General features: G+C 53.1%; 1 protein-coding gene across 4 annotated transcripts in view; it reads right to left on the bottom strand.

Annotated features, from left to right (window-relative positions):
• LOC140717720 (serine/threonine-protein kinase MARK2-like) overlaps positions 1 to 15540 on the bottom strand; it is a 92775-nt gene extending 77235 nt beyond the window's left edge. For all 4 annotated transcript variants that reach the window (XM_073031399.1, XM_073031401.1, XM_073031402.1 and 1 more), the window contains exons 1-2: positions 15346 to 15540; positions 8766 to 8819 (exon numbers count right to left, since the gene is read on the bottom strand). In XM_073031399.1, coding sequence (XP_072887500.1) covers positions 8766 to 8819; positions 15346 to 15483 — 192 coding nt within the window. In that variant the 5' untranslated portion in view covers positions 15484 to 15540. The remainder of the gene's footprint in view (positions 1 to 8765; positions 8820 to 15345) is intronic.
• Between the last annotated feature and the right edge of the window lie 6893 nt (positions 15541 to 22433).

Below are 22433 nucleotides of genomic sequence, written 5' to 3'. Positions count from 1 at the left end.
CTATTGGGTTTTGCTTTGTTGGAAGTAATGTCCTGCAGACCCTGCCACAGTTGCCTCCAACCTCGTTTTAAATGATCTCTTCTCCCTTGAAATAGTCCTCCGCAAATCATACCTGGTTTTCTGGTACAGGTCTGGGTCGTCAGACTTGAATGCCACAGATCTAGCCTTCAGCAGACGACGTACCTCCTGGTTCATCCACGGCTTTTGGTTTAGGAATGTACAGCAAGTCTTTGTGGGCACACACTCATGCACATAGGTTTTAATGGAGTCAGTAACAACTGCAGCAATGTTCCCTCTAAGGTGTGTGCACGCACACAGCTTTTGCTACAAGCGAATTTAAACTGCGCACAAAAAGTTGTCACCTTCTACCTCAGCGGCAAGCTAAGCATATCTCGCGACCGTACACAATCACATTTCCTTCGGTGTTGACAACGTGGAGTTTGTGATGATTTGTCTGCAGGTTTAGAACTGGCTTATTTACACTGTTTTTATTGAATTATTCAGTGTGCATGACGGTTGTCACTGGGCAAGAAACATTGGACAGCACAAGACTTTTGCACAAACTGGTCATCGTCCAGCGCTGAATAGATCAGAACCTATGGACTCTCTTTCAAGGACTCTATAAACCCATGTCCTCAGTACTATTTATTTTATTCTATAGCATAATTTGTCTTCTTTTGCATGTTGGTTCTTCATTTATTTTTTAATCTTATTCAGAGATACAGCGTGGACAGGCCCTTCTGACCCACTGTGTTGCACTCCCTTGATTTAACCCTCGCCTCATCACACGACAATCTACAATGACCAATTAACCCTCTCACCCGTATATCTTTGGACCGCGGGAGGAAACCTGGGCACCCGCAGGAAACCCACGCGGTCACGGGGAGAGCGTACAAACTCCTCACGAGTGGCGCCAGCACGGAATGTCGAAATGCTGCCGCCCGGAGCTGTAACGGCGTCTCGCCAATTGCAATGCCAACTTGTTGCCCCTGCATCTGGGAACGAGGCTCATTCCCCCCCCCCCACCCCCCACCCCGACCTGAGAGACGAGGACATTTCCTGACTGCTCCAAGCTGACCGAGGACCGCAGGGAAAGATCAACAGCCTCCAAAGTGCAAGTTAAATTTATGATCAAGGTACACATGTGTCACCATATACCACCCTGAGATTCACTTTCTTGCAAACATTCACAATAAATACACAAAATTATAATAAAAAATAAGTGAGCAATGATTATCGGGAGCATGAGGTGAAGAGTCGTTGAAAGTGAGTCCATAGGTGGATCAGTGCTGGGATGGGTGGAATTGTTCCCTCTGGTTAAGAGCCTGATGGTGGAGGGTTAATAACTGCTGGTGTGAGTTCTGAGGCTCCTCCAGCTCGTTGCTGGCGGTAGCAGCAAGAAGAGAGCGTGGCCTGGATGTTGGGAGTCCTTGAAGATGGACGTTCCTTTCCCGTAACAGTGTTTCACTGGTGGGGAGGGCTTTGCCCGTGATGGACTGGGCTGCAGCCACTAGCTTTCTGTAGGCGTCTCCGTCCAAGGGCGCTGGTGTTTCCGTACCAGGCTGTGACGCTGCAGTCACATCCTCCACCGCACATCCCTTTAAGAACAAGAGCAGCATCAGCCATGACCTCTGCAGACGAGTGGGCTCTGTCGCCGGGTTGCCTTGGTAACCCATTGGAGTTTACGGTATGAACAACTGCTGGAGACAGTAACTAACTCCATCGAGTCTTGGCTTGCCTGAGTAACTGCCAGGCACAGGACAAGTGGCGGGGAAAGCTTATGACAGCCCCGGTGGACAGCCATTCTGTCATGACGCGGGAAAGAAAATCCCCGCATTGGTGCAGTGGAAAGGCGGCTCGAAGAATCCCCGCAGCCTCATAGATCACAGTGCCACACAGCCCTTTGGCCCATCAAGTCTGTGCCAGCCAGCAGACACCCATTTGGGACTAGTGAAACCAGCTCCATTCTCCTCTTGCCACACTGACATCCACTCTCTCGCAGATTCTTCCCCTCACTCACACACAGGGGAGGGGCAATCGACAGCGGACCCACAGGTTACTCACGCCATGTCCTCCCAGAGTCTACCCCTCACCCACAGATAACGGGGTCAATTCACAGCCACCGACCCTGCATGGGGCGGCACGATAGCGTAGTGGTTAACACAACGGTTTTCAGTCCCGGTGACCCAGGTTCAATTCCCGGCACTGCCTGTAAGGAGTGGGCAGACATTAGCGTGGTGGTTGGCACAATGCTTTACAGTACCAGCGACCGGGGTTCAATTCCCGTCACTGCCTGTAAGGAGTGGGCAGACATTAGCGTGGTGGTTGGCACAATGCTTTACAGTACCAGCGACTGGGGTTCAATTCCCGTCGCTGCCTGTAAGGAGTTTACACATTGCATGGGTTTCCTCCCATCTTCCAAAGACGTACCAGTTGTAAATTGTCCAGTGATTAGGCTGGGGTTAAATCGGGAGTTGCTGGCTCGAAGGGCTTATTCCTCGCTGTTATGTTGGGGATGGGGGAGAAAATCTGGAGTGCAGAGAGGAAGCCTACGGAAATTAGAAGAAGGTGCAAGCGACCCACACACATCCCATATTCGCACGCTCATACACCTCTTTGCAATTGGGAGGGAACACACCGACTCACAGGAGAACATAGCATTAATGTAAGGCTCTTGGGAGTGGAGGATCAGAGGGATCTTGGGGTCCGAGTCCAAAGGACACTCAAAGCAGCTGCTCAGGTTGACTCTGTGGTTAAGAAGGTGCATTGGCCTTCATCAATTGTGGGATTGAGTTTAGGAGCCGAGAGGTAATGTTGCAGCTATACAGGACCCTGGTCAGACTCCACTTGGAGTACAGTGCTCAGTTCTGGTCACCTCACTACAGGAAGTTCGTGGAAACCATAGAAAGGGTGCAGAGGAGATTTACAAGGATGTTACCTGGATTGGGGAGCATGCCTTATGAGAATAGGTTGAGTGAACTCGGCCTTTTCTCCATGGAGCGATGGAGGATGAGAGGTGACCTGATAGAGGTGTACAAGATAATGATAGTGAGAGGCATTGATCGTGTGGATAGCCAGAGGCTTTTGCCCCAGGGCTGAAATGGTTAACAAGAGAGGGCACAGTTTTAAGGTGCTTGGAAGTAGGTACAGAGGAGATGTCAGGGGTAAGTTTTTTTTACGTAGAGGGTGATGAGTGCGTGGAATGGGCTGCCGGTGACGGTGGTGGAGGCGGATACGATAGGGTCTTTTAAGATACTCCTGATAGGTAAATTGAGCTTAGAAAAATAGAGGGCTATAGGAAAGCCTAGGTAGTTCTAAGGTAGGGACATGTTCAGCACAGCTTTGTGGGCCAAATGGCCTGTATTCTGTTGTAAGTTTTCTATGTTTCTAACTTGCTAACTAGATGCGCGCGCACACAGTATACCGGCAAAATTAAAGGTTAGATTCATTTGTCACATGTACATCGAAACAATGAAACATACAGTGAAATGCATCAACAGACAACAGAGTCCGAGGATGTGCTGGGGGCACATCACAGACACTGGAGTATTGTGGCCCATTTTGATGAATCTAAGAAAGGATGTGTTGGCGTAGGAGAGGGTTCAAAGGAGGTTCACAAAAATGAATCTGGGACTGAAAGGCTCATCATATGAGGAACATTTGATGACTCTGGGTCTGTCCTCACTGGAGCTGAGAAGGATGAGGGGGGAGCTCATTGAAACCCATCAAGTGATAGAAGGCCTCAATGGACTGGATGTGGAGAGGATGTTTCCTATAGTGGGGGGGTCTAGGACCAGAGGACACAGATAGAGTGGATGTGGAGAGGTTGTTTCCTATAGTGGGGGAGTCTAGGACCAGAGGACACAGATAGAGTGGATGTGGAGAGGATGTTTCCTATAGTGGGGGAGTCTAGGGCCAGAGGACACAGATAGAGTGGATGTGGAGAGGATGTTTCCTATAGTTGGGGAGTCTAGGACCAGAGGACACAGATAGAGTGGATGTGGAGAGGATGTTTCCTATAGTGGGGGAGTCTAGGGCCAGAGGACACAGATAGAGTGGATGTGGAGAGGATGTGTCCTATAGTGGGGGAGTCTAGGACCAGAGGACACAGATAGAGTGGATGTGGAGAGGATGTGTCCTATAGTGGGGGAGTCTAGGACCAGAGGACACAGACAGAGTGGATGTGGAGAGGATGTTTCCTATAGTGGGAGAGTCTAGGGCCAGAGGACACAGATAGAGTGGATGTGGAGAGGATGTTTCCTATAGTGGGGGAGTCTAGGACCAGAGGACACAGATAGAGTGGATGTGGAGAGGATGTGTCCTATAGTGGGGGAGTCTAGGACCAGAGGACACAGACAGAGTGGATGTGGAGAGGATGTTTCCTATAGTGGGGGAGTCTAGGACCAGAGGACACAGATAGAGTGGATGTGGAGAGGATGTTTCCTATAGTGGGGGAGTCTAGGACCAGAGGACACAGATAGAGTGGATGTGGAGAGGATGTTTCCTATAGTGGGGGAGTCTAGGACCAGAGGACACAGATAGAGTGGATGTGGAGAGGATGTTTCCTATAGTGGGGGAGTCTAGGACCAGAGGACACAGATAGAGTGGATGTGGAGAGGATGTTCCCTATAGTGGGGGAGTCTAGGACCAGAGGACACAGATAGAGTGGATGTAGAGAGGATGTTTCCTATAGTGGGGGAGTCTAGGACCAGAGGACACAGATAGAGTGGATGTGGAGAGGATGTTTCCTATAGTGGGGAAGTCTAGGACCAGAGGACACAGATAGAGTGGATGTGGAGAGGATGTTTCCTATAGTGGGGGAGTCTAGGACCAGAGGACACAGATAGAGTGGATGTGGAGAGGATGTTTCCTATAGTGGGGGAGTCTAGGACCAGAGGACACAGATAGAGTGGATGTGGAGAGGATGTTTCCTATAGTGGGGGAGTCTAGGACCAGAGGACACAGATAGAGTGGATGTGGAGAGGATGTTTCCTATAGTGGGGGAGTCTAGGACCAGAGGACACAGATAGGGTGGATGTGGAGAGGATGTTTCCTATAGTGGGGGAGTCTAGGACCAGAGGACACAGATAGAGTGGATGTTTCCTATAGTGGGGGAGTCTAGGACCAGAGGACACAGATAGAGTGGATGTGGAGAGGATGTTTCCTGTGGTGGGGGAGTCTAGGACCAGAGGACACAGATAGAGTGGATGTGGAGAGGGTGTTTCCTATAGTGGGGGAGTCTAGGACCTGAGGGCACAGATAGAGTGGATGTGGAGAGGATGTTTCCTATAGTGGAGGAGTCTAGGACCAGAGGACACAGATAGAGTGGATGTGGAGAGGATGTTTCCTGTAGTGGGGGAGTCTAGGATCAGAGGACACAGATAGAGTGGATGTGGAGAGGATGTTTCCTATAGTGGGGGAGTCTAGGACCAGAGGACACAGATAGAGTGGATGTGGAGAGGATGTTTCCTATAGTGGGGGAGTCTAGGACCAGAGGACACAGATAGAGTGGATGTGGAGAGGATGTTTCCTATAGTGGGGGAGTCTAGGACCAGAGGACACAGATAGAGTGGATGTGGAGAGGTTACTTCCTTTGGTGGGGGAGTCTAAGACCAGGTGGTACAGCCTCAGAATAGAGGGGCGTCCCCTTTTAGAATGGAGTTGAGGAGGAAGTTCTTTAGCCAGGGAGTGGTGGATGGGTTAATTGGTGATTTAAGCTGTGCTGTGGTTAGGCTCAGGTTAAATCGGGGTTTGCTGGGTGGGCCTATTCCATGCTGACTGACTGACTGAATGAATACAGGTTGTGCAGACGTCAGAAACGCGGAGCCACACACAGGGGAGCTCAGCAGATCAGCAGCTTCCATGGAGAGGAAAAGTCAGCCTGGGGAAATCTAAAAAGTGGGAAGAAACTTCGCTGGGTAGGAAATCTGCTCAAATCGAGAACGACCTCCGCTGTGCTGCAGGGAACACGTGGGCAGCTGAACAAGCAGAAGGCCCGACCACCAGCCACACTATCTTGCTCACTCTGCACCAGAATATTGGGATCACGCACTCATAGACAAAACCCACACCGTTATCACTATTTCCCTCCACAGATGCCGCCTGACATGCTGGGCACTTTGCGTTCCCCGGTTAAATGTCTATCCCTGCCACTTAATGCACAGTTCAGAACGGATCGGTTTTGAACACTGAACCTTTGGTTAGTTGTATAATCCATGGAACCACGTGCCATGGGCCTATACTATTAAGCAAGGGGTCTGTGAACTGCTGCACACAAGGGGTATATTTTGGGCGTCTGCGGTTTGTACTCACGGGTTTTTGGAACAGACGCCCGTAGTCAATATCCAAGGCGTTTCTGCCAGCTGGGACGAAGCTGGCACAGTGGTGTGGCAGTTAGCAGCCCTTGACAGCGCCAGCGATCGCCGATCCGGGCTGCCTGGAAGGGGTCTGTCTGTTCCCCTCACGACCACATACTGCAGGTTCCGTCCAGGTGCTCCCGGAGGCGTACGGGTTAGGGTTAGTGGGCTGTGGGCATGCCATATTGGCGAGGGAAGGGTGACAACACTTGTGGGCTGCCCACAGCACAATCCTCGTAGACTTGATTCAACGCAACCGTCCACTTCACCGTCCACTTCACCCGATGTTACGATGCATCGCGATGAATAAAGCTATTTCTTTAAACCTTCGAGTATGTAACTCTGAGAATGCACACAACTGTAAGCAGATGATAACAATAAAACTGTAGCCCATCACTTGCTGTTATCTTTGAGCTGAAGAATACCAAGTATTGCGAGACTCTCTTAATTTCTCGCAGACACTCTCTCCCGGAGGTTCACTGGGTGAATAATTTCCCAGTTACAGCTCCTGGGCGGCTCAGGTTTAGCCAGTCACACCTCGCACGTGAAAGCAACAGGGACAAAGCTCTGGGGGAACTCAGGTCAGGCAGCATCGATGGAGAGGAATAAACGGTCAACATTTCGGGCCGAGACCCTTCTTCTGGACTGAGAAGAAAGGGGGAAGACGCCAGAATAAAAGGTTGGCTATGGACTGACACATCGAAATGGGAATGGGACAGCAACACACTAAAAATCCGGTGGATTCATTCAGGCTCCAGCATCCGTGTAAAGATACGCCTGCTTTAAAGATATTCTTTGGAAGGATTTTTAAATACAAGAGATACTGCACTCTGATACTAGAAGTCCAGAACAACACACACAAAATGCTGGAGGAACTCAACAGATCGAGCAGCATCAATGGAGAGGAATACCCACTGCAGGCCAAGACCCTATATCAGGGCTGGAAAGGAAGAGGGAGGAAGGCAGAATAACTTATTCTGTCTTCTTCCCTCCTGTCCCTTCTCTCCCTTTCCAGTCTGATGGGCGCAAGGCACAGAGTCACTGTAGGAGGGAGGCTGGGAAGGAGAAAACAGATAAGCTGCTGTATGATTTGACGTAAGGCTTCTGTTCGCCAAAGTCGTCCCTCCCTGGGAACAGCTCACACGGATGTAAGCCCAGATCCTCCCTGCCTCAGGACATTTCAAAGTTCAAAGCAATTTTATTATCAAAGTACAGGACAGATCAGCATGTACTACCCCGAGATGTGTCTTCCTGCACACGTTCACAGTAAAACAAAGAAATACAATAAAATCCATGACAAACTACACACAGACTGACAAACAACCAACTTGCAAACAGCAAACTGCACCAATACAAATATGAGACAGAGAGACAGAGTGAGAGAGAGAGAGTGAGAGAGTGAGGAGAGTGAGAGAGTGAGAGAGTGAGAGAGAGAGAGGAGAGAGAGAGAGAGAGAGAGAGAGAGAGAGAGAGGGGGGGGGAGGGGAGAGAGACACACACAAACAGAGAGGGGGGAAGGGACAGGCAGAAAGAGAGAGAGAAACAGAGAAAGAGAGACAGACAGACAGAGAGGGGGACAGAGAGAGAGGGGGGACAGAGAGAGAGAGACAGAGACAGAGGGACAGAGAGAGGGGGAAGGGACAGGCAGAGAGAGACAGAGGGACAGAGAGAGACAGAGAGAGGGGGGAAGGGACAGGCAGAGAGAGAGACAGAGGGAGACAGAGAGAGGGGGACAGAGAGAGAGACACACACACACACAGAGGGGGACAGAGAGAGGGGAAGGAACAGGCAGAGAGAGAGAGAGAGAGAGGGAACAGAGAACGAGCGAGGCAGGGAAGGGGGGAGAGGGGGAGAGAGAGGGGGAGAGACAGACACACACACACAGAGACAGGACAATGCTGAGACACGAGTTGAAGAGTCCGTAAAAGTGAGTCCACAGGTGGAGAAGTCAGATCAGCATTGAGATGGGCAAGTTATCCATGACGGTTCAGACTGCTCGACGGGTGAGTGCCTGTCTGAGCACAGCACCCAGTCCTGGGAACGCGACGCGGCCCCCCTTTTCCTGGCGAGGGCCAGGCTCTGGATCAAGTCTCGTGGGATCAGGCAAAGCCAGACCCTCGAACAACAGAGCAGCCCGTTGCCATGGGAACACTAAGCAGGAGCAGGAAGTCCCGGTATGAGATTTAACTCAGCAGCTTGTGAGCACTTGCAGTCGGGGAGGGGGGGACTGATGCAAACACAGCCGGCGTGTCCTCCCCCGCGAGGGGAAGGGTGGGGCGAGTGACCTGGAGTGGCGAGGTGTGACCGGTTTCACGGTACCATCTTCAGAGAACACTCAGCTTTGGATGGGGCCAAGTGACAGCGTCCCCAGTGGCACAGTGGGCAAGAGGCCCGCGGCCAGGCGCTTACCTTCTGCAGACTGGAGGAGTTCAGCTGGGTCTTGTCGATTATTTTGACAGCGACCTGAAAAGAAAAACACAAAAAAGGTTCAGATCGGCCGCCGAAACACACACATCGGGACTCCCGCATGACCCTGTCAGAGCTCAGCGCTCACCCAGAGGGCCCAAGGGGAGAAAGACAGCAGCTGTTTGATCTGTCAGACAGCAGACACACAGAGACAGACGAACGGGGAGAGAGGCAGGGACAGGCAGAAAGGGAGAGAGGCAGGGACAGACAGAAAGGGAGAGAGACAGGGACAGGCAGAAAGGGAGAGAGGCAGGGACAGGCAGAAAGGGAGAAAGACAGGGACAGACAGAAAGGGAGAGAGGCAGGGACAGGCAGAAAAGGAGAGAGGCAGGGACAGGCAAAAAAGGAGAGAGCAGACACACAGAGACAGACGAACGGGGAGAGAAGCAGGGACAGGCAGAAAGGGAGAGAGGCAGGGACAGACAGAAAGGGAGAGAGGCAGGGACAGACAGAAAGGGAGAGAGGCAGGGACAGACAGAAAGGGAGAGAGACAGGGACAGACAGAAAGGGAGAGAGGCAGGGACAGACAGAAAGGGAGAGAGGCAGGGACAGACAGAAAAGGAGAGAGGCAGGGACAGACAGAAAGGGAGAGAGACAGAGACAGACAGAAAGGGAGAGAGACAGGGACAGACAGAAAGGGAGAGAGGCAGGGACAGACAGAAAGGGAGAGAGGCAGGGACAGACAGAAAAGGAGAGAGCAGACACACAGAAAGGGAGAGAGGCAGAGACAGACAGAAAGGGAGAGAGGCAGAGACAGACAGAAAGGGAGAGAGGCAGAGACAGACAGAAAGGGAGAGAGGCAGGGACAGACAGAAAGGGAGAGAGACAGGGACAGACAGAAAGGGAGAGAGACAGGGACAGACAGAAAGGGAGAGAGGCAGAGACAGACAGAAAGGGAGAGAGGCAGGGACAGACGAATGGGGAGAGAGGCAGGGACAGACGAATGGGGAGAGAGGCAGGGACAGACAGAAAGGGAGAGAGACAGGGACAGACAGAAAGGGAGAGAGACAGAGACAGACAGAAAAGGAGAGAGGCAGGGACAGACAGAAAGGGAGAGAGACAGAGACAGACAGAAAAGGAGAGAGGCAGGGAAAGGCAAAAAAGGAGAGAGCAGACACACAGAGAGACGAACGGGGAGAGAAGCAGGGACAGGCAGAAAGGGAGAGAGGCAGGGACAAACAGAAAGGGAGAGAGACAGGGACAGACAGAAAGGGAGAGAGGCAGAGACAGACAGAAAGGGAGAGAGGCAGAGACAGACAGAAAGGGAGAGAGGCAGAGACAGACAGAAAGGGAGAGAGACAGGGACAGACAGAAAGGGAGAGAGACAGGGACAGACAGAAAGGGAGAGAGCAGACACACAGAAAAGGAGAGAGGCAGGGACAGGCAAAAAAGGAGAGAGCAGACACACAGAGACAGACGAACAGGGAGAGAAGCAGGGACAGGCAGAAAGGGAGAGAGGCAGGGACAGACAGAAAGGGAGAGAGGCATGGACAGACAGAAAGGGAGAGACAGGGACAGACAGAAAGGGAGAGAGACAGGGACAGACAGAAAGGGAGAGAGACAGGGACAAACAGAAAGGGAGAGAGACAGGGACAGACAGAAAGGGAAAGAGACAGGGACAGACAGAAAGGGAGAGAGACAGGGACAGACAGAAAGGGAGAGAGACAGGGACAGACAGAAAAGGAGAGAGGCAGGGACAGACAGAAAGGGAGAGAGGCAGGGACAGATGACTGGGGAGAGAGACAGGGACAGATGACTGGGGAGAGAGACAGGGACAGACAGAAAGGGAGAGAGACAGGGACAGACAGAAAGGGAGAGAGACAGGGACAGACAGAAAGGGAGAGAGGCAGGGACAGACAGAAAGGGAGAGAGACAGGGACAGACAGAAAGGGAGAGAGACAGGGACAGACAGGAAAGGAGAGAGGCAGGGACAGACAGAAAGGGAGAGAGACAGGGACAGACAGAAAGGGAGAGAGGCAGGGACAGACAGAAAAGGAGAGAGCAGACACACAGAAAGGGAGAGAGGCAGGGACAGACAGAAAGGGAGAGAGACAGGGACAGACAGAAAAGGAGAGAGGCAGGGACAGACAGAAAGGGAGAGAGACAGGGACAGACAGAAAGGGAGAGAGACAGGGACAGATAGAAAGGGAGAGAGGCAGGGACAGACAGAAAGGGAGAGAGGCAGGGACAGACAGAAAAGGAGAGAGCAGACACACAGAAAGGGAGAGAGGCAGGGACAGACAGAAAGGGAGAGAGGCAGGGACAGACAGAAAGGGAGAGAGGCAGGGACAGACAGAAAGGGAGAGAGACAGGGACAGGCAGAAAGGGAGAGAGGCAGGGACAGACAGAAAGGGAGAGAGGCAGGGACAGACGACTGGGGAGAGAGACAGGGACAGACAGAAAGGGAGAGAGACAGGGACAGACAGAAAGGGAGAGAGACAGGGACAGACAGAAAAGGAGAGAGGCAGGGACAGACGAATGGGGAGAGAGGCAGGGACAGACAGAAAGGGAGAGAGGCAGGGACAGACAGAAAGGGAGAGAGACAGAGACAGACAGAAAGGGAGAGAGACAGGGACAGACAGAAAGGGAGAGAGGCAGGGACAGACAGAAAAGGAGAGAGCAGACACACAGAAAGGGAGAGAGGCAGGGACAGACAGAAAGGGAGAGAGACAGGGACAGACAGAAAGGGAGAGAGGCAGGGACAGACAGAAAAGGAGAGAGCAGACACACAGAAAAGGAGAGAGGCAGGGACAGGCAAAAAAGGAGAGAGCAGACACACAGAGACAGACGAACGGGGAGAGAAGCAGGGACAGGCAGAAAGGGAGAGAGACAGAGACAGACAGAAAGGGAGAGAGACAGAGACAGACAGAAAGGGAGAGAGGCAGGGACAGACAGAAAGGGAGAGAGGCAGGGACAGACAGAAAGGGAGAGAGACAGGGACAGACAGAAAGGGAGAGAGGCAGGGACAGACAGAAAGGGAGAGAGACAGAGTCAGACAGAAAAGTAGAGACAGGGACAGACAGAAAGGGAGAGAGACAGGGACAGACAGAAAGGGAGAGAGACAGGGACAGGCAGAAAGGGAGAGAGACAGGGACAGGCAGAAAGGGAGAGAGACAGGGACAGACAGAAAGGGAGAGAGGCAGGGACAGGCAGAAAGGGAGAGAGACAGAGACAGACAGAAAGGGAGAGAGACAGGGACAGACGACTGGGGAGAGAGGCAGGGACAGACGACTGGGGAGAGAGGCAGGGACAGACGAATGGGGAGAGAGGCAGGGACAGACGACTGGGGAGAGAGGCAGGGACAGACGACTGGGGAGAGAGGCAGGGACAGATGAATGGGGAGAGAGGCAGGGACAGACGACTGGGGAGAGAGACAGGGACAAACAGAAAAGGAGAGAGACAGGGACAGACAGAAAAGGAGAGAGACAGGGACAGACAGAAAGGGAGAGAGGCAGGGACAGACGACTGGGGAGAGAGACAGGGACAGACAGAAAGGGAGAGAGACAGGGACAGACAGAAAGGGAGAGAAACAGGGACAGACAGAAAAGGAGAGAGGCAGGGACAGACGAATGGGGAGAGAGGCAGGGACAGACAGAAAGGGAGAGAGGCAGGGACAGACAGAAAGGGAGAGAGACAGAGACAGACAGAAAGGGAGAGAGACAGGGACAGACAGAAAGGGAGAGAGGCAGGGACAGACAGAAAAGGAGAGAGCAGACACACAGAAAGGGAGAGAGGCAGGGACAGACAGAAAGGGAGAGAGACAGGGACAGACAGAAAGGGAGAGAGGCAGGGACAGACAGAAAAGGAGAGAGCAGACACACAGAGACAGACGAACGGGGAGAGAAGCAGGGACAGGCAGAAAGGAAGAGAGACAGAGACAGACAGAAAGGGAGAGAGACAGAGACAGACAGAAAGGGAGAGAGGCAGGGACAGACAGAAAGGGAGAGAGACAGAGACAGACAGAAAGGGAGAGAGGCAGGGACAGACAGAAAGGGAGAGAGGCAGGGACAGACAGAAAGGGAGAGAGACAGAGACAGACAGAAAGGGAGAGAGGCAGGGACAGACAGAAAGGGAGAGAGGCAGGGACAGACAGAAAGGGAGAGAGACAGAGTCAGACAGAAAAGTAGAGACAGGGACAGACAGAAAGGGAGAGAGACAGGGACAGACAGAAAGGGAGAGAGACAGGGACAGGCAGAAAGGGAGAGAGACAGGGACAGGCAGAAAGGGAGAGAGACAGGGACAGACAGAAAGGGAGAGAGGCAGGGACAGGCAGAAAGGGAGAGAGACAGAGACAGACAGAAAGGGAGAGAGACAGGGACAGACGACTGGGGAGAGAGGCAGGGACAGACGACTGGGGAGAGAGGCAGGGACAGACGAATGTGGAGAGAGGCAGGGACAGACGACTGGGGAGAGAGGCAGGGACAGATGACTGGGGAGAGAGGCAGGGACAGACGACTGGGGAGAGAGACAGGGACAAACAGAAAAGGAGAGAGACAGGGACAGACAGAAAAGGAGAGAGACAGGGACAGACAGAAAGGGAGAGAGGCAGAGACAGACAGAAAGAGAGAGAGACAGGGTCAGACAGAAAGGGAGAGAGGCAGGGACAGACAGAAAGGGAGAGAGACAGAGACAGGCAGAAAGGGAGAGAGGCAGGGACAGGCAGACAGAGAGAGACAGGACAGACAGAAAGGGAGAGAGGCAAGGACAGACAGAAAGGGAGAAAGACAGGGACAGACAGAAAGGGAGAGAGGCAGAGACAGACAGAAAGGGAGAGAGGCAGAGACAAACAGAAAAGGGAGAGAGGCAGAGACAAACAGAAAAGAAGAGAGACAGGGACAAACAGAAAAGGAGAGACAGGGACAGACAGAAAGGGAGAGAGACATGGACAGACAGAAAGGGAGAGAGACAGGGACAGACAGAAAGAGAGAGAGACAGGGACAGACAGGAAGGGAGAGAGGCAGGGACAGACAGAAAGGGAGAGAGGCAGGGACAGACAGAAAAGGAGAGAGGCAGGGACAGACAGAAAGGGAGAGAGACAGGGACAGACAGAAAGGGAGAGAGGCAGAGACAGACAGAAAGGGAGAGAGGCAGAGACAAACAGAAAAGGGAGAGAGGCAGAGACAAACAGAAAAGAAGAGAGACAGGGACAAACAGAAAAGGAGAGACAGGGACAGACAGAAAGAGAGAGAGACAGGGACAGACAGAAAGGGAGAGATGCAGAGACAGACAGAAAGGGAGAGAGGCAGAGACAAACAGAAAAGGGAGAGAGGCAGAGACAAACAGAAAAGAAGAGAGACAGGGACAAACAGAAAAGGAGAGACAGGGACAGACAGAAAAGGAGAGAGACAGGGACAGACAGAAAGGGAGAGAGACAGGGACAGACAGAAAGGGAGAGAGGCAGAGACAGACAGAAAGGGAGAGAGGCAGAGACAAACAGAAAAGGGAGAGAGGCAGAGACAAACAGAAAAGAAGAGAGACAGGGACAAACAGAAAAGGAGAGACAGGGACAGACAGAAAGGGAGAGAGACAGGGACAGACAGAAAGAGAGAGAGACAGGGTCAGACAGAAAGGGAGAGAGGCAGGGACAGACAGAAAGGGAGAGAGACAGGGACAGGCAGAAAGGGAGAGAGACAGGGACAGACGACTGGGGAGAGAGGCAGGGACAGACGAATGGGGAGAGAGGCAGGGACAGACGAATGGGGAGAGAGGCAGGGACATACGACTGGGGAGAGAGGCAGGGACAGATGACTGGGGAGAGAGGCAGGGACAGACGAATGGGGAGAGAGGCAGGGACAGACAGAAAGGGAGAGAGGCAGAGACAGACAGAAAGGGAGAGAGGCAGAGACAGACAGAAAGGGAGAGAGGCAGGGACAGACGACTGGGGAGAGAGGCAGGGACAGACAGAAAGGGAGAGACAGGGACAGACAGAAAGGGAGAGAGGCAGAGACAGACAGAAAGGGAGAGAGGCAGAGACAGACAGAAAGGGAGAGAGGCAGGGACAGACAGAAAGGGAGAGAGGTAGGGACAGACAGAAAGGGAGAGAGGCAGGGACAGATGAATGGGGAGAGAGGGAGACAGTCAGGGGGAGAGAGACACACATTGATAGATATAGACAGAGAGAGACAAATAGAGAAGAGAGGGGCACACAGTGAGAGAGACAGAGACAGACACACACAGTGAGAGACGGAGGGACAAATACGGGGGGAGAGGAAGAGGGGAGACATACACAGAAGGGGAGAGAGAGGTGAGGGGAGAGGGCGGGAAGAGGTGGTGGAGAGGGCGGGAAGAGGGGGTGAAGAGGGCGGGAAGAGGGGGTGAAGAGGGGGAGAGGGGGGAGAGACCCAATGAGCCACAACTCAGGTTGCGGAGGGGCACAAAGAGTTGAGCGAGACTGTGGTGGTGGCCGGGGCGAGGTACAAGGGGAGGAACCTGTGTGAAGGGCAGGAGATCAGTACCGCCTGCCCCAAACCCTGTCCCCATCACAGTGACTCCCCCACCCCAACACCCAGACTGCCCGCCTTACCTCCTTCCCTGTCAGCACATGGCGAGCCAGCTTCACCTTGGCAAAGTTGCCCTTGCCGATGGTCTTAAGCAGCCGGTAGTTGCCGATGTGAGGGGTGTCCTCGGCCGTCGTGGCAATGGACCCTCGACTGCGCGGCATGCTGGTCCTGCCCACGGGCTTGGGCTGGTTCGGGGGCTCCGCGTGCCCCACCGTGTGCTGGAAGCAAAGAGAGCACCCGTCAGAAGCCGGAACCGCAGAGGTGGGCGAGGAACTCGGTCAAAGGGGGTCAAAACGCCTCGGTGGCCCCAAGCAAATGAAACACAAAACTTTCTGTGTTTGCTTTGAGGTCGGAGGAGGAGTCACAGATCAACCCACCGAATGGCAGAGAGAATACTGAGGGAGAGGGTTAACGATCAATAATAGGGATCGCACAGTAGCGTAGCAGTTACTAGCACAGCGATCGGTGTTGAATTCGAATCGCTGTCTACCCGTGCCTTTGTGGGTTTGCTCACACAGTCCCAAGGCGTTCGGGTGAGGGCGAGTGAGCCGTGAGCAGGCTACGTTGACGTTGGAAGCTCGGCCACTCTTGCAGGCTGCCCTCAGCACATCCGCGGGGCTGTGTTGGTCACTGACGGAAAACGGTGCATTTCTCTGAATGGTTTCCCCCCACGCCTGATAACATGCAGAGACTGGTGGCCGTAAACTTTGGGTGAGGGGTAGGTAGATTTTGGGGGAGTTGGTGTGAGCGACACGCAGTATCGCTGGGTGAACTGGCTGCTATAAATCGCCTGCGTCGTCTGTGGGTGAGGGGTAGATTTTGGGGCAGTTAGTGTGGATGACGTGCGGGTTGCCGGGTTAATCGGCCGCTGTAGATCACCCGCCTTGCCCGTGGGGGGGGGGGGGGAGAGAGGCGTTTCACAGTACACGTGACAAATCAAATTCAACTAAAAGAAAACTCTAACTTGACCCCGTGTGACGCGAGAACAACTGTCCCTCAGCCGCTGCTCGTTGGCACCCCCATCCCAATGACGGATTGTAAGTTAAATATTCGCAGTGCAGGTACCACAGTCACGGAGTGGTTAGTACAACACTATCACAGCTCGGGGCGTCGGCGTCTGGAGTTCAATTCCAGCGTTCTGTGGGAGGAAACCTACGCGGTCACGGGGTGGAACGTCAGCGACGGGAATGGAACCCGAGTTGCTGGCTGGGTAAAGCACTTTGCTAACCACTACGCTTCCCCGCGACCCATTTTGTTATTATTCATATCTTTCATCTTTCCGTGAGCACGCGGTCCAGTCCCAGGCGTACGGGTTCGCAAGTTAAGATCAGAGATGCTGACATCCAGAACTCTATGACTTCTGACATAGGTCAGACTGCAAGATCCTATAAAGAATTGCAAGGGCTGTTCAGGGGAACATCGGGGGTCTCTTCCCCCACCCATCGGGGATATTTATCAGGAGTGCTGTGTACACAGGGCCCTCAGAATTGTCAGTGGTCCTCCCATCTGTCCCACAATCTCGGTGACTCAGGCAGGAGGTACCGTAGCACTAGGACGAGAACGGTTAGGATGGGAAACAGCTTCTCCCCACCCCAGGCCGTGACCCCACTGAACTCTCTGCCACCACCCAGCTCTCATCACAAATGAAGCGTTATACTGTTCACTTACACCTTACTATTTGTTAATTTATTTGTGGTAATATTACTTTACGTGTTATGTATGTGAGGTATGTGGTCAGGAGGGATGTTGCTTCCTTTGGTGGTGTACATGTGTACGGCTGAATGACAATAGACGAAGTCGAATTGTAACAGGCCACCTTTCACCAGTCAGTGGGGCGGCAGCCGAGGTGGTGGTGAGTTCGAGTCCTGCATCAGACAGAAGCTCGAGTTTCAACACTCCCTGTATAACCCTGCGAGACCGGCCCACGGCATTACAGACTTCAGTCTGCCTCTCTCTGGGGTGAAAGTGGGGCCTTGCAGCAGGCAGGTGGGCTCTATTTCTGCTGTTCAGAAGGACACACCACAACCGATGTCTCCACACAGGGTAACGCAACGCTTGCAGGTAAAACTGCTGAGATCAGAGAACAACTCAACCCAAACATCAACCACCCGAGCTGCACGTCTCCCGAATTATTTCCAACTGAACCGATTCCACAACCTACAGACTTACTATCAGGGACTCCTTACCAACCCGCGTTCTCAGTATGATTTTCATTCGCTCGGTTTGTCTTTTCACACATTCACCGCTTGCCAGTGTTTACAAGACAAGGGAGCAGAATTGGGCCATTCAGCCCATCGAGTCTGCTCCACGTACTTCTTATGCATTTTTATGTACAAATTTTCATCCATTATACTTTATTTTTCTTGTAAATGCCTACAAGCAAATGAACCTCAGTGTAGTGTGTGGTTACATAGCCACGCTTTGACAGCAGATTTTACTGGGACTTTGGAGAGCGGTCTGACTCCAGTCAGAACAACACCAAGGAAGTTGCAGCTCTTACCCAGGGGGTGGGGTGGGGGAAGGCCTGTGCGGACAACAGGAGAAGGGACTGTCGCTGCACAGTGTGACCATTCAAGATGGACGATGGGACACATATCAGGAGGTCTACAGAAACGACCAACCTGACTGGACTTGGTCAATCGACTGCATTTTTTTTAGAAGCAAGCTCGACCGGAAAGAAAGGACGAGATGATAAACTGAGGTCGAATGAAGAAGGGAAAGGCACAGATCAAATGGTTCAATTTAATATCAGAGGAAGTACACAACCTGAAAATTTTACTCTTCACAGACATCCACGAAACAAGGAAAGAAGCTAAAGAATAAATGATAACAACATCAAAAACCCAAAACACCCCCTCCCCCCCCACATACACATCACTGAAGCACTGTTGAGGATCCCGACCACCCATCCCACAATCTCTCTGACCCACTACCGTCAGGGAGGAGGTACAGGAGCATCAGGACTGGCACTGCCAGGACCTCCCTCAGGCTGAGAGACCAATGAATACCCTGCCACCACCGGGGTCTCATCACCAGGACAGACACTGTGCAATCGTGCCGTACGTTTTGAATTGTACTTTATTAACTTATTTGTGGTAATATTTTGCATTGTGCACCCTTCCAGAGGAATTGTTTCGCTTGGTTGTATAGTTGTACAGTCAGATATCAATAAAGTTCATCACGGACTCCTACACCTCTCTGGGGATGATGGATGACCTTGGGAAAGGTCATTATCTCACCGGGTGGCTGGCTACAAGGTCCTTCCGTCTCCCTTATAAATCTAGCCGGTCAGGAAGGCAAGCTGGGACTCCTGACAGAGAGCATGGGGGTGTAGCAGGGATACGGGGCAGAGCAGAAGAGAGGAGTGGATGGGGGAGGCGACACAGGAGCCTGGAGACACACACTCAATCTTTCAGGAACAGCCTCTTCCCCTCTGCCTTCCGATTTCTGAATGGACACCGAGCCCGTGAACACTACTTCACTGCTTATTGAATTAACGTTTTAATATAGATCTTCTTGTAATTTATAGTATATTTTATATATTGCACTGTACTGTTGCCACAAAACAACAGATTTCATGACATATGTCAGTGACAATAGGCCTGATTCAGATCGCGAAGACACACGCACAGCGTGAGGATCAGCTTCTCCCATCAGTGGACAATGAACCCACAAACATACCGCACCCTCTGCACTGCTTATTTTTATATTTCATATCGTAACTTAGCAACTTCTTACGCCTTACAGTGTCCTGCAGCCACAAAACAACAAATTTCACAGTGTACGTCAGTGAGAACAAACCAGATTCTGATCCGGAGACAAGGAAGGCCCAGAGAACGGAGGGGTGAAGGGAGGAGAGGGCCCAGAGAACGGAGGGGTGACGGGAGGAGAGGGCTCAGAGAACAGAGGGGTGAGGGGAGGAGAGGGCTCAGAGAACGGAGGGGTGAGGGGAGGAGAGGGCCCAGAGAACGGAGGGATGAGGGTAGGAAAGGGCCCAGAGAACAGAGGGGTGAGGGGAGGAGAGGGCCCAGAGAACGGAGGGGTGATGGAGAGGAGTGGGCCCAGAGAACAAAGGGGCATGAGGAGGAGGGGAGAGGTCCCAGAGGATGGAGGGATGAAGAGGGAGAGGGCTCAGAGATACAGGGGTGATGAAGATGGAGATGGAGGAGCAGAGAGAGAAAGGCCCAGAGAACAGAGGGGTGAGAGGAGGAGAGGGCCCAGAGAACGGAGGGGTGAGGGGAGGAGAGGGCCCAGAGAATGGAGGGGTGAGAGAGGGAGAGGGCCCAGAGAACAGAGGGGCATGAGGAGGAGGGGAGAGGTCCCAGAGGATGGAGGGGCATGAGGAGGAGGGAAGAGGTCCCAGAGGATGGAGGGATGAAGAAGGAGAGGGCTCGGAGATACAGGGGTGATGAAGATGGAGATGGAGGAGCATAGAGAGAAAGGCCCAGAGAACAGAGGGTCAAGGGAGGGAGAGGGCCCAGAGAACAGAGGGGTGAGGGGAGGAGAGGGCCCAAAGAATGGAGGGGTGAGGGGAGGAGAGGGCCCAGAGAACGGAGGGGTGACGGGAGGAGAGGGCTCAGAGAACGGAGGGGTGAGGGGAGGAGAGGGCCCAGAGAACGGAGGGATGAGGGTAGGAAAGGGCCCAGAGAACAGAGGGGTGAGGGGAGGAGAGGGCCCAGAGAACGGAGGGGTGATGGAGAGGAGTGGGCCCAGAGAACAAAGGGGCATGAGGAGGAGGGGAGAGGTCCCAGAGGATGGAGGGATGAAGAGGGAGAGGGCTCAGAGATACAGGGGTGATGAAGATGGAGATGGAGGAGCAGAGAGAGAAAGGCCCAGAGAACAGAGGGGTGAGGGGAGGAGAGGGCCCAGAGAACGGAGGGGTGAGGGGAGGAGAGGGCCCAGAGAATGGAGGGGTGAGAGAGGGAGAGGGCCCAGAGAACAGAGGGGCATGAGGAGGAGGGGAGAGGTCCCAGAGGATGGAGGGGCATGAGGAGGAGGGAAGAGGTCCCAGAGGATGGAGGGATGAAGAAGGAGAGGGCTCGGAGATACAGGGGTGATGAAGATGGAGATGGAGGAGCATAGAGAGAAAGGCCCAGAGAACAGAGGGTCAAGGGAGGGAGAGGGCCCAGAGAACAGAGGGGTGAGGGGAGGAGAGGGCCCAAAGAATGGAGGGGTGAGGGGAGGAGAGGGCCCAGAGAACGGAGGGGTGAGGGGAGGAGAGGGCCCAGAGAACGGAGGGGTGAGGGGAGGAGAGGGCCCAGAGAACGGAGGGGTGAGGGGAGGAGAGGGCCCAGAGAACGGAGGGGTGAGGGGAGGAGAGGGCCCAGAGAATGGAGGGGTGAGAGAGGGAGAGGGCCCAGAGAACAGAGGGGCGAGGGAGGGAGAGGGCTTGTAGAACAGTGGGGCGAGAGGGAGAGGGCCAATAAAAGGAAGGCGTGAGAAATGGGACTGGAAAAGGAGAGGGGGCCAAGAATAGTGGCATACTGGTGGGGAATGGAGGGACAGAGAGAGCGAGAGAGAGAGAGAGAGAGAGAGAGAGAGAGAGAGAGAGAGGGAGTGAGGGAGAGAGGGAGAGGGAGAGGGAGAGGGAGAGGGAGAGGGAGGGGGAGAGGGAGAGGGAGAGGGAGAGGGAGAGGGAGAGGGAGAGGGAGAGGGAGAGGGAGAGGGAGAGGGAGAGGGAGAGGGAGAGGGAGAGGGAGAGGGAGAGGGAGAGGGAGAGAGAGAGAAAAAGACTGGGCAGCATCACAACAATGACATATTTTGGAAGCGTAGTCATCTGTCAAAGTTTTCTGCAACAGATGGCCCCATCTCGATTCCTGCAAATTATTTCTTCACTGCTTCATGAGGTGTCAGTTCTAAAATAAGTTATTCCTTCACAGAGCTTGTGCATCAGAAGGATTAATAACTCCTTCCCCCGCATCAAATCAACAGTGCTGGACCCTGTGGGGGAGTCGCTGCTGGTTTTCGGAGGGGCCGCGGCGTAGCGGTATTGCGGCCGGCGACATCTGTAAGATCCAGGTTCAATTCCCACCCCAATCCTTGCGCAGTCTGTACGTTTTCCCCGTGACCGCGTGGGTTTCCTCTGGGTGCTTCAGTCTCCTCCCACGGTCCAAAGACACTCGGATTAGGGGTGGTAAGTTATGGCTGTGCTACGTTGCCCCCACTGTGCGGGTCATTGATGCATTTCGCTGTAGGTTTCAACGCTCGAGTGAGAAATAAAGCTAATCTTTCAACTTTATCCAGAAGGAAGTTCGCCGGCCTACTGGGATGAGGGAGGAAAGGGGGTTGAGCTGCCAGGCTTGAATTCGATGGCCAGAATGGCCTTCTCCTGTGGCAAGACCACCCCCCCCCCGGCAGTCACTATTCATAAAGCTTTTTCCAAATGTGTTAACATGAGGTGTGTAAGATGACGAGAGGCATTGATCGTGTGGATAGTCAGAGGCTTTTCCCCAGTTCTGAAATGGCTAGCAACAAGAGGGCACAGGTTTAAGGTGCTGGGGAGTAGGTCAAGGGTAAGTTTTTTTATGCGGAGGGCGGTGATGGCATGGAATGGGCTGCCAGCGACGGTGGTGGAGGCGGGTACGATAGGGTCTTTTAAGAGACTCCTGGACAGTCAGATGGAGCTTAGAAAAATAGCTATGGGTAACCCCAGGTAATTTCTACAGTATATACATGTTCGGCACAGCATTGTAGGCTGTAGGTTTTGTATGTTTCTATCTAATACCAGATGGCATTTGTATTTAAAATTGGTGGGGGGGGGGGGGTGAGTTTAAAGACGTGCGAGGCAAAGCGTTTTATGCAGAGTGGTGGGTGCCTGGAACGCGCCACCAGGTTGGTGCTTGAGGTAGATACGATACAGGCGATCAAGATAGGCACATGAAAGCACAGGAAATGGGAAGATATGGACACTATGTAGGCAAAAGGGATTAGATCATCAGAAATAGGAGCAGAACCAGGCCATTCAGCCCATCGAGTCTACTCTACTATTCCATCATGGCTGATTTATTATCCCATCGTCATGCCCTCTCCCCGTAACCTTGACCCCCTGACTAATCAAGAACCTGTCAATCTCCACTTCAAATATACCCAATGACCTGGCCATCTATGGCAA

The sequence above is a fragment of the Hemitrygon akajei genome, chromosome 28 (genome assembly GCF_048418815.1).
Source record: "Hemitrygon akajei chromosome 28, sHemAka1.3, whole genome shotgun sequence".
In the NCBI taxonomy this organism is placed as follows: domain Eukaryota; kingdom Metazoa; phylum Chordata; class Chondrichthyes; order Myliobatiformes; family Dasyatidae; genus Hemitrygon; species Hemitrygon akajei.
The sequence above is the reverse complement of the archived record's forward strand: the minus strand, read 5'-3'. Positions and strand labels throughout refer to the sequence as shown.